The 12,232-nt window shown below is 40.4% G+C and overlaps 1 protein-coding gene across 1 annotated transcript in view; it reads right to left on the bottom strand.

The window, feature by feature from the left end:
* Nucleotides 1-1,498: 1,498 nt before the first annotated feature.
* The window catches only part of GRM7 (glutamate metabotropic receptor 7), an 818,732-nt gene continuing 807,998 nt past the window's right edge, over nucleotides 1,499-12,232 (bottom strand). Inside the window, exons 10-11 of the mRNA XM_057555658.1 lie at nucleotides 3,565-3,685; nucleotides 1,499-1,550 (exon numbers count right to left, since the gene is read on the bottom strand). Coding sequence (XP_057411641.1) covers nucleotides 3,681-3,685 — 5 coding nt within the window. The 3' untranslated portion in view covers nucleotides 1,499-1,550; nucleotides 3,565-3,680. The remainder of the gene's footprint in view (nucleotides 1,551-3,564; nucleotides 3,686-12,232) is intronic.

The following is a 12,232-nucleotide window of genomic DNA, read 5'->3' on the forward strand; positions in this document are numbered from 1 at the left end:
AAGAGTCTCTTGAGAGAAGACCTTGAAATAGCTTCTTACTGTTCTAGCAGACAGCTAAAGATGACTTCCTGGGTGCATGGTAGATGCTGCTGGTGTGATAAACCTGAATAATTTTTTTTTAATGAGTCCTTTTAATATTCTGGAAGACCCTCTGCTGTGTAGGTATCACCATCGCATATCACCATTACACCAACGCCATATTGCATGTGTTGATTATCAGAAAGGATTAAAAAAGAAAAGTTCCCAAACCTGGATGTGCATCAGAATCCCTGAGGAAGGTTTTTAAATACAGGTGACATTTCGATGAGCACCAGGTTAGGGAAGAAAAGATTTAAATTAGATGGAAGTATAAGCTAAAATGCATTTCACATTTCATACTGGCAAATTTTCTGCCATAACTAGGTTATTTAAATGGGTCCTTGATATTTTCTTAAATATCTGGGACTAACCGGTAGTAATAACAGTGTACACATCACCACAGTGGCGACTGTGTTGAATTTATTTATGCCCAAAGTCAGGAAATAATAGGTGCTGTGCTATGAAATGAAGCTACGTGTGTTTGAATGTCATTTCCCAGGTAGCTCCTCTGATAGTGCAGTGAAATTTTGGCTTTAAGGCACCGTTGCTCCAAAAGTGATCAATACTCAATAGCTTGACAAGAGAGGAGATGGATTGATGTTTCGATCTGAAAATCCGGCAGGTTTTTCCAGACAAAAATCAGAGGCACATGGATTACTTGACATTCTCGAACTTTATTGCGTGGGTTACAGAAAGAGAATGGATACAAGAGATCACATGGAAGAGGATCAGATTGGATTCTCCAAGTTCTTTCCTAGAGGAAAGACAAACAGAAAAATCCAATTAATTTTAGGTGATAGAATAACAGTGATGGCTTACATCTGAACAGCTACTGTGCCAACTCTGTTCTTGGTGCTTTACTTTTATTTAGTCCTTACCGCTGCCATATGAAGGTATATGTTACAAATGAGGAAACTGAGGCACAGAGATGATCTTCTCCAAAGAGTCAGTATTTTGCCTGCTTGGCATAAATAATAGCCCCCCATATGCTGCTTCCCTTTTGTCATTTCTTTTGCTTTATATGGGAGTTAGGTAGGTGCCCCATTAATACTGCTGTCTCTGCTGCTTGATGCAGAAGACACTGACAATCCAGCCTCGAGGGAGAAGCTGGCTTCCTCAGTAATAGATCATGGTATTTCACAGTAGGGATCTCTCCCCCACTTGATGGCATTGATGTTTCCCCAAATAAAGCCCCTAGATAGGTCCTAATAGGCCAAGATCTCAAGCCTCCTTTACTATACTTTTTCCTTATTTTGGAATATTGAGAGGACTTTGTATTAGTATGTGATGAGGACCACCCGGACTAAATCATCCTAGAAATTGGACAGAGTCTCTTCCATTCATTAAATTAGTCGGCGGGCTGGGTAGCAAAGCTTCCTCGGGACGCTCAGAAGGATGCAGAAGATACTTGCCTTGGCCAGTCGCCTGACTGTATGCCAGTACAGATGCTCAGCTGTGGTTGGACTTTTCACCTGAATGGAAACAACAGCTCAAGTCTCAGTCTGGACTGTGGCAAATCATGGGAAATTAAAATGCAAATGAAATTTGCAAACATGACAAAAACGAGGGAAAGAGGAATTAAGTTCCTAGAATGAAAATCTAGCGTTTTTCATGCTAACCCCAGGAGGCCAGCTTAATCAGATTTTCAGCTAACATAGACGATAATGACCCTGGCATCCAGTTTCTGTGTAGAGCTTTGCAGTGGCAAAAGCAGAGGGAGAAGGAGCAGGTGATAAAGCTGGGGTGGGAACTAGCTTTGCACCTTTGTGTCCCAGGAAAGTGCCATTTGTTTCATGCTAGCAAATCCTTTTCAGAGTTTAATTTCCTTTGCTTAGGTTCCCATGCCAAACTCGATCACCTTATACAGAGGGAGAATCTGCTTATAGTCATCAAAATATGATGACTTGTGGTTTTCGTTCTGAACAGGCTGCACTCTGCCCAAGTATGTTATTCAGTGGATTTCAATGCATTCTCAAGAGTTAAACATTTCTAGCTCTAGAAAGCCATGTTCTGTGAGGTAGGAACAATACTCTTTAATTTTTTCAGACCACCAAAAGAATCCGGTAGTAGGTAAAATGACATCAAATAGCCTCATCATTCGCAGTACCATTTAAAAAAAAAAAAAAAAGGAGAGAGAGAGAGAGAGCACATCTTATTCCAAAATGGTCCTGGAAACAGATTATGATTTCTGGCCTAAAGGGCCTCTCTCATCTTCAGGAAGTTGAAGACGTCTACAATCAACTGATGGGAACAGTAAATGCTCATTAGATAGATTATGTAGACTGAAACATTTTGTCCTACTGCATGCAATTTTAGAAAAGTTTATTAGAAAGGACTCTGGCCAGGAAACCCAAGTTCAGGCATCCACCCATTGGTGTGTGGGTCACTGGGAAGTTGCTTCACTGTTCTGAGCCTCAGTTTCCTCATCTGTTAAGTGGGGACAGTAAGACCTGTCTCAGCGGGTGGCTGAGCACTTTGTAAGTCTATAGCAATAGGCATAATATGGTGCAATTATAACCATCATCATAATTGATACTATTGTTGTTATTAATATTAAATTGCTGTGAAGCACCATGCTAGGTCCTTTGAAGACTGAGATGAATGAGCCTGGCCCTTTGGGTCAGTGCTGTGTTTGACATAAGCTTGATAAATACCAAACTTCAAAATATCAATTCAGATCTGAGAGATATTGTTAGTTGATTTTGTTGTGATATCCCAGCCTTGAAAGGAAACCAAGTGTGTTTCACAAGCAAAGATTGAGGGACTCTATTCCACTCAGCTGTTATTCTATCACTCAAGACACACCCAGCATTATTATTTGTACTTAAAATGCACTTCAGCTTGCCAGTCGGCCTGGAGTAGCCCGTCAAAGTTAATCACAGGGAGTGGTTCATATATCAGGAGGTATGAGCCTAGCTGTCCTAGAGCAGCCTTGCAGGGTGACTGATAGCCTTCTCTGTCAATTTCACCAAGCCCAAGACCATTAATGACGCATCAGAGACCACAGTGACCCATCTCAAAGACAGAGCTTGTTGTACTTAGAGAAGAGGTTCCTGACTTCACAGGCAAACTAGATGTCATTCCTGCTAACTCTGACGGTTCATAGTAGGCAAAAAGAAAAGTAACCGTGAAAGAAGAGGAAAAAGGAAAGCCAGTTACGATAAAACAGAGAGATGACCAGGGACTAACAGTGCTACCGTATCTATGCCCAGCCCTTTATAAAGGAGGGCTTTCACGCACATGACGCCATGCAGTGTCCGCCGTATCTCATCAAGGAAAGCTTCCTCCTGTGTTACACAAGAGGAAACTGAAGGTTACATAGGACTTGACTTATCCAAGATCACAGAAGTCCACGAGGTGATAAAGCTTATGCTCTCCCGGGTATCAGAGCCAGGGTTAGGACCTTGGTCCAGTTTTTCTTCTTCTTGGCCGGAGGGAAAACACAGCATGCACACGGTCGTAAACGATACTTGGACCACAACTTACAGAAGGTGAGATGGCTGACTGCTGCCACGTCGTCTAAGTGTTTGGGTCAGCTCAGCAAGAGCAGGCTTTGGAGTCATTTCCTCAATCCTTTTTGAGCAAGCTGGGGTCTCCAGAGGTTACTCTGAAAGAGGGCAGAGATATAAGAGGAATTCAAAACTAATCTTAAACTTGAAAAGAAAAAAATAATGAGAATATTCATGTGGATTATAAAGAGAAATAATGATTACCTTTGATTCCTAGAGAAAGCTAATTTAAAATGCATCCGAGTTCCACGGTACAGCCAAAAAGAAAAGAAAAGAAAAGAAAAATCTGCGAAGCTGAGACATGTCTTTAGTAGCAGAAACCAGAGTCACCATCGCTTGAGTCCTGAGAAGGTGCTCATTCACAGTAGTTGGGAGGAAGAAAGATTGTAGAGATTAACTGACCTTGGTTCAGGACACATGCTGTTTTCTTTTCAAATGCAAATGAAACCCGGGGCCTAAAACACAACATCTGTCCTTAATGCCAGTGTCTGAGAAAATGCACTTAATCAATACAATGGTTTTTTCTGATTATTATGTTTCTGTTTTTACCAAATTAGAAGTACTTAGGATTCATTTCCAAAGGTAACTGAAAACGGGTCTCTGCAGTCCATGAAAGGGAATAAATAGGCGTAAAGCTTTGCTGGTTTCATCCATGGGGTCAGCTCCTCAAAAGAGACGTTATTTACGCAAGTGCAGATGTCGCGCTGACCATCCGTTTTAAGAGTTATCCATAAAAGATACTTTTGAAACCTGTGACATCAGGATCAAACATTGCCTTTTTTGTGACTTTAGAGATTTTATCTGGAAGACTACACTTCTGCTTGCTGAGGCTGTAGACTTGATACTTTCTTATTATTAATAAATAATTACTCAGTAGATATTTACTCTTACCTATGACGTCCTAGGTGAGGCTAGGAGCCTCTGGTACGTGAAGTATGACACTCCATTCATGCCACGGACGTTTTCTGAGGCCCTAGTGTTTGCAGGCCCTGCGCTCACGGCACAGAGATAAAGGCAACTTGGTCCCTCCGTACACAGGCTCGTGTCATCCCCCAAAACCATCTGCCTCCAAATACAATTCTCCAGCTTCACAGAACTGCTTTCCAGTCCCAGGACAGACCACATTCGTCTGAATACAAAAGCTTCCTTGTGCTGACTTGTTTCCTGCCTCCGGTCTTTTCTTTACCACTGCCTAGAGTCCTTCATCTTTTAAGAGCAGCGCAAACAAAACCCCCTGGGTGAGGCTGTCCGCCTGGAGCTCACTGCTACTGCCTCTCCTAAGAGCCCCTGCCACTCCGAGTGAAAATCGCTTACCTGTGAGTCCTCCATTCGATCTGGGGTCCCCTGAGGGTACTGTCCACTTCTGTCCCCCTACTCCTAGGCAGTTCAGGGCTGACCCAGGGGAGTGGTGCTTGACAAACGTCTCTTTGATTGACCCAACTTAAAATACTCTTGTGTTTCATAGATCCCGGCCAGATGGTGCAGTGCCAGGCTTAAATGTAAAAGCTGACATAGTTTTCAGGACTCTGGAGAATGATGTGTGGGTTCCTTTGATGCTAAGAACCAGTAGACATCCCAGCCATGTGAACTTTCATCCCATTCTTTAAGTCGAACCAAAGGTGCAGAACAGAGAGGGCAAATATTAATTGGTTTTTGAGGATGCTGAGGTCGAACCGTGGTGAGAGAAATGACGGTGCTTCACAGAGCTCTCAGGCAGAAAGACATGTGCCTGCAAGACTTACAGCTGCATTTATTTCTGAGGTGATTCTGTGTCAAGGTCAGGGAACATATATTCTTTGCTAAGCTGTACTTACAGAGTGTTTTAAAATGGAATTTAAACTGAGGGAGTCTCCAGTTAACTCAGGGTTATTGCCTTGAACGTCGAAGAGGAGGGGGAGTCGCGACACATTACCAAAACTTAGATTGCACAGTTCCGAAAAGCTTAAACATGTGAGATAACCCTGTTATAGAAATTATAAGAAACAAGAGATTATTCATTTTTTTTACAACACCATGTAATATGTTAGTGAAATGTCCATAATATTGTAACGAATGTACTTGCTCAGAACAATATACGTGGACAAAATAAGACTCCGGACTGCCCATATTCGCAAGGCTGAACTCAACTCAGAGTTCTCCAATCTGAAAAACCATCCTGTGGTCTGAAAATTTACCTCCTAACATAACCTGTTTCCTGATCTGGTGATGCTGCCAGACTAGTTGAGGTGTGTGTGTGTGTGTGTGTGTGTGTGTGGTGAGTTTTTGTTCGTTTGTTTTTTGCTTCATTGCAGTTTAAAATAAATATCATTAGATTGATAACACTGCAGGATTTCAAAGTTCAGAACTATTCAGACAAGACGCAGGCAGTGCCGAGTCAGGCAATGTCTGACCTCCTGTCTCTGTCGAAGGAGAGGGCATTCATTACATGGAATGCGTGTTCGAAGCAGGTCAAATTCTGTTCTGTCTCAATTTGAACCTGCTTCCTCTAAACACCCCAAATCAGATGTTTGATTTGCTCACTATCGTCTGCCGTTGTTTGGGGCATGGTGGCCTTTTCTTTACTAGCACAGCAGTACGAAAATTCACTCTTGAATTTATAGATTTTTCTTTACTGTTTCATGGCCCTGAAAACAACCACACAGAAATGGATTTGAATGAACAACATGAAATGCCTTCTGTCACTGTTGGCCCAAGCTTTCCAGTCTCACTGTAACCTGAACGTGGTGATACACTCCCCTCTTTGAATACCTGTAACTTCGACAAACTTCTGTTCCCAGTTATTTTTAAGTAGCTATATAAGATGTTTATCATTAATTTATGAAGCCACGTTTAAATTGACAGAAAAGGAGAGCACCGAATCAAACTCTTTGAAACAAGACGATCCTAGCAAAAAGTTTATTTCTAAGCAGCACATCCTAAAAGTACTTTTTAACCGGAAGGCTGACTTAAAACATTTTCATCTTGCACCCTTTAAACCAAAAGGCACCAACTGAGAATGGAGCTAGGGAGAATTTTTTAATGGATTGAGATTAAATCTATCATTTCTACCCAGGGAAACTTCCTTCTCATTTATTCTCAGGCAGTTTCATGTAAAAGGACTATTAAAGTGGTGAGCTGCAGTGTTTTGACAAGCACTTGTCCTGCAAAAACTTGACATCTCACTGGAATACTGTTATATATTCACCAGGACAAAAGAATGCCCTATTTAAAAACTAGGACAGATCGCGTTGATACGGAAAAAGGAAATAGCTATGTGAGCAGTACATCTGAAATTAAAGACTGAGTTGCTGGCATCCATGTAAAATCAACAAGAAATGTAATTACTCTTTGGAAGTACTCCTGTCCCATCTTACAGTTCTTAAATGGATTAAAAAGGGGGGAAAAAAAGATATTATTTGTACTCAGAATACCATTATAAAAACAAAGATGGAAAGAAACCTAGAAATGATCTGATAAAAAGTTCCATGTTAGGAAAGAGGAAGACTAGCCCACATTATGAAGCGATATTTCCCCCCTCCCATGATAGGACCTCTCTGCTATCTTTTGTGGAATCTCTCTAGGGAGAAGTCTCGCTATTGATTTTACAAGTATAGTAGGAGGTTTAGAGGAAAACAAAAGGGGACCTTTTCTTCAAAGCCACCCCATGATTTTAATAACTCTACTCCATGTTTTCTACTGCTTGTTTTCCCACAGTTTGAAATGCACTGACTCCAGCTGGACAAGGATGTTTGCCAAAGCAAGTGTTATTTTTCACTATACTGTCATATCACTTAGGCTGAAACAGGGAGGTGCTACTATTACTACTACTGCTGCTATTATTATTTCATAGCATATATCCTTTAGTTGAGAGCTCAAAGTGATATATAAGCATCAATGGTGAGTCAATAAAAACTCTTATGGCAGCCCATTCCCATGCCCCCGTTCACACGTCACATGAGTCACCATTTCTTCTAAGGTATTAGTTTGAATACCCTTGGTATTTATTGGTAATTCTTGGGTTTGACTAATGTTGAAATTTATCTTTAGACTCTTCAGGTCTTTCACTGAACCTTCCCCTGCTTTCTCAAATCAGTGAAGTTGGTTCAGTGTTTCTCTAAGGCAGAATTATGAGTCCCAAATCATCTTCAACACATTATCAAGCCCAGCCAGCAAACCTTTAGTATTTCTTTGCCGCAAAGAAGGAACCATGACCATTTTGGGTTTAAGATGGTAGGGTCATTCATTGCTTTTTGAATGAATATATTTCTGGGGATGTATTTAATTAAAAAATAAATGAGAACAAACATATTTACTAAGCTTATAAAACACCCTCCTTCTCTCCCTTCAAGTTTTCCACATTGCCTTCTCAAATCATAGTCTGAACACATGCATTTAAAAATAATCTCTCACCATTGAGAGTTTTAAAGTAGGCTGACCAGCACCACTTTTGCTATTATTGGCTACTTGTTCAGGAAAGACAAATCTGCACGCACCTAGTCACATGTTCTACAGAGAATAAACCAGGCCCGTGACCCATAGCAGCCGTCTACACTATGCTTAGCAAATATCATCTTCAAAAATGCGTTTCTTCGTATACATAGATTTCTAGGTAATCATGCACAGTTTTCATGGAAACATTTCTAATTCTCAGTGGAGACAAGAACACACAAATAAATAAAAAGTAGATTGTTTCTTACCTTTTGGAAAGCAGGCAAAAGCTATACTGTTGGTGGGATAGTGTACCAAGTAACAGACTTTTGTACACTCTTTCTTACTGGTGGTATACAGTCTACAGGAAAAGTAAATATATAGGTATGTATAAAATAAAAGTGCACACAACATTCCTTTTTATTCTTTTTTTCTTTCCTTTTGGAGAAGAGGCTGCGATAGAGACCATAGACATTATGCCCACTCTTTCAGTGGGTTCAGTAGCCTTTGGTAGACCAGTTGACCACAATTCAGGTACCTCTGAACATGGGAGTACGGGTGCCTCTTGGTTTAAGGCAGTTGGGTTTTACTTGTTTGAACTGGAGCAAGTGAGGGAACCAGCCCCAAAATAATGTATCTATCTGCTCAGAGCATTTTTTTCTTCCTGTTGCCATCCCATTTTTTCTCAGCCCAGTCCATTCATGCTGACCTGCATGATTAGTCCAGAAGGATGAAACAAATAACATAACAATGTAGAGAATGTCAGGGATCCAAACAAATGAAGAAGCAAAACAAAACAAAACAAAAAACAAAAAACCATAACAAATTGACACAGCATAGGAGTGTGTTCCAGAATTTTCTAGGCATTGTTACTTGTGTAGGGTTTGGTGCCCTCATCCATTTTCTAGCAGTTGGGGGGTTTAATTGAACAGCACAAGTTTTTATTTATATATTTCCTTTACAATATATGCAAAATGGTGATTAAAAAACAGCACCAGAATACAAAACATATATTTAAAAAATCTTATTTTTGATTTTTTATTTTAGGTGTAAATGGTCATTCTTTTAAAATGTGCTTCATTGCAATATGCTCATTGTCTTAAGCTAGTCTTTTGCACAGTGTGTGTCCAGCCTCTCTCTCAGGGTCAGTTTATCAGTCATCATATGGCCCCATATGCAAAAAGGCGGTGTATCCCACGCTGTCCACCTGCCTGCCATCTCTAATTGCTAGGCAGTTCCAGAGTAAATTATCTGTAACTGGTCAGGGTACTTGAGCAGTTTCTCTGCACTGCCTGGGGGCATTGGCTCAGAAAATGGATGGTAGTTTAGAACCTGGTAGCTTAGGGCTGCTCATCCTCTGTGCACTGCAATCCTTTACAGGGAAAGCATCTGACCAGAGGATAATTCACAGAGCATCTTCTGGTCTGACTAGTCCAGGTGAGGAAGGGAGCAGTCCTTACCCACCATCCCAATAAAGCTGTGCTGCCTCGGTTAATATTATTCATCCAACTGGAAGAAGTCTTGGTGGCCACGGATAAGCCAAGAACCAAGTCTTCCTGTTGATCTGGCATCTTCAAGTTTGCCTCGAACATACATCTGCCAAGTCAACAATAGAAAGTTGGGGGAAACATGCCAAATTCAGGACACAGCTGCGAGAACCAGAGCTGGAGGTGCCCTTCTTCTGAGAGAAGGAATGTGGAGAAGGCATCATGGTGGCCAGATCTAAAGCTATCCACCTTAGGTCAGGCACTTGTGATCCTCTAGCAGCAGAAATATTGTTTGTATACATAAAAATACAGTAAGTAGCTGAGCTACACCCTTAGGCCCCCTGCTGTTTTTCAGTCTGAGTGTAGAAACCAACAAGCATTGGCCCAACTCTGACTATCCAATATGGTAGCAGTACACAGATACATTAAAATTTTTAAGAAGATTTACTTTTTGTTGAATCCATGCAGAAAGAAGTTTTTCTTTCAGACAATGGAATTTGAACTGAAGAGGCAACCTAAGAGGAAAACTGAACTTCTCGGGGAAAATTCAAGCAGTGCAGGGGCAGTTTTAATTTCTGCCCATATTAAGCCAACAAGCAAATACGTCTTTACGTGGACATGTAGTTGCTGTGTGCTGTTGGATGAGCAGAAGCGAGCACGCACCAGATGGCAAACTGCAGTGATGGAGCAGAGCTGCTAAGAATGAAAACACTGACGACTGAAATACACTGAGACTAAGTGTTAGAGAAACAGTAAGGGACGTTTCTGTTCCATTATTAACTTCGTAGCTCATTCTATAAATTCAGCATTCTCCCAGATGTACTCCCTCAGAGAACAGTGGACAGAATTTCCCCTTTGGAAAGACATATTCCTTTCTTAAGTACATGGTCTGTGCTTGTATTTGTTTCTTTTTAACCAGACAGTTTAATTTCAGCCAATAATTTATTTGTCTCTGTTACCAAAGTGCAGAAATTTGACATACTTTGAGCTATATTTGGTATTAAATAGGATAGAATAATAATGTTCTCTCTCATCAAAATAGTCATGTCTGTTTTCATTAATTGAATTTTCACTACTGTCCTTTTTATACATTCATTTTTGCATTACTAAGGACTGGTTTTCCAAATGTAATTGCTATCTATGATATCACTATTTCCATATTAGTGGCTCCTTAGGGATCGTTTAAAATAGCTATAGGTTTTCATTTTTGTCTCACCTCAAATATTTCATTCCATTAAGTTGACTTTGTCCCAGATCAGCATCATTGCTAAAACCTTGGGAGGTGTTTCAAATATGGGCTCAGACTGAGCGTCTGAGAGTGAAATCCTTGCTCTTAAGATCTCTGGCTGTGCTCTCCAATGGAATAGTCACAGCCATGGATGGCTATTTATATTTATTTAAAATGAACTAAAAGTTTCAAGTGTATTTCATCAGTTAAGTAGCCATGGTTCAAGTTCTGAACTGCCACATGTGACTCGCAGTTTCTATACTGGACAGCACAAACAGAGAACATTTCCATCGTTGCATTAAATTCTACTGGACAGATTTTGTGCAGAGAAGGTGTTTTGATTCCTCTTAGGGACCTTTGGGAGCTGGGTCATCAGAAACCCCAATGTTTGGAGGTACATGAATCTCCTCCTATAATTCAGCAAATATCTGGGCAAATTATTGATGATTAGTTTTAGGGAGTGTCTACACAAAACCAAAATAACTAAAATAATTTTTTAAAATCTTTTGGATTGGCTATAAGACAAAGGCTCTTTTTGGTTTCATTTTTTCCCCCTGAACTATTTATTCTTTGTTCTGTGTAGACACCAACACATCAACAGTGACAAAACCCAACAAAACTTTTTCAAGAGAAAGGCAGCAAATGAATTCCAAATGGAATAATTGTTGTGACTGGCACAGGTCATAAGATACTTGGATTTTGGAGTTAGTAAGATGAGGCCTCTACCTGGGCAGCCTTCTTTGAGCTCAGGTTACTCCTGTCTTTGCAGACAACACAGCAAGCAGGAATGCATTTCACAGCACATTTAACCAAAGAGTCCACCGCCACACATCATTATATTCTGTATATGCAAGCTGTATTACCAAATGAAGAAGCCAAAAGAGTAATTTCTGCATTAAGATTATGACATGTCACCGATGTTCTGAGAAACAGAGCAGCAAAGAGCAACAAGCATGGGTTTGGGAGTCAGACCTGGGTTTCAGACCAAGCTCTGCCGCTAACTAGTGTGGGACTCTGGTAATATCCCTTGATCTCCCTACGCCTAGGATTCTTCAGTAAAAGGAAAATAATGATCACCAGTCTACAGAGTTACCATGAGGAGTAAGAGATCTTCCACCCAAAGCATTCTGTTTACTGCCTATTTCAAAGGGTAGCTGATGGGTTTTTGTTATTGTTGGTGTCAGTGTTGGTATTAGCATTTTAACAGCCAGTATCGTACCCCAAATAGCCTCCACAAGGATAGAACCTCATCGTGAAAGGTTAACAACAGTTAAAATGTTGTTTAAAAAGCTAGTTATTTCTAAGTAGCACAGTGTTAGATTAATTATCCAACTTCAAAACTTCTAATTTGGTCATTAATTTTCAATACATGTAGACTTTTGACCATATTTTCTGCTTATTGATTTTGGACATATCTTGTTAAGTGTGTGTGTGTGTGTGTGTGTGTACAAATATAAATGTAAAACTGCTATTGGAACATCTTCAAGGTGAGGGTTTTATGAAAAATCTGGCAAGGGGTCCTA

The sequence above is a fragment of the Balaenoptera acutorostrata genome, chromosome 10 (genome assembly GCF_949987535.1).
Source record: "Balaenoptera acutorostrata chromosome 10, mBalAcu1.1, whole genome shotgun sequence".
NCBI lineage: Eukaryota > Metazoa > Chordata > Mammalia > Artiodactyla > Balaenopteridae > Balaenoptera > Balaenoptera acutorostrata.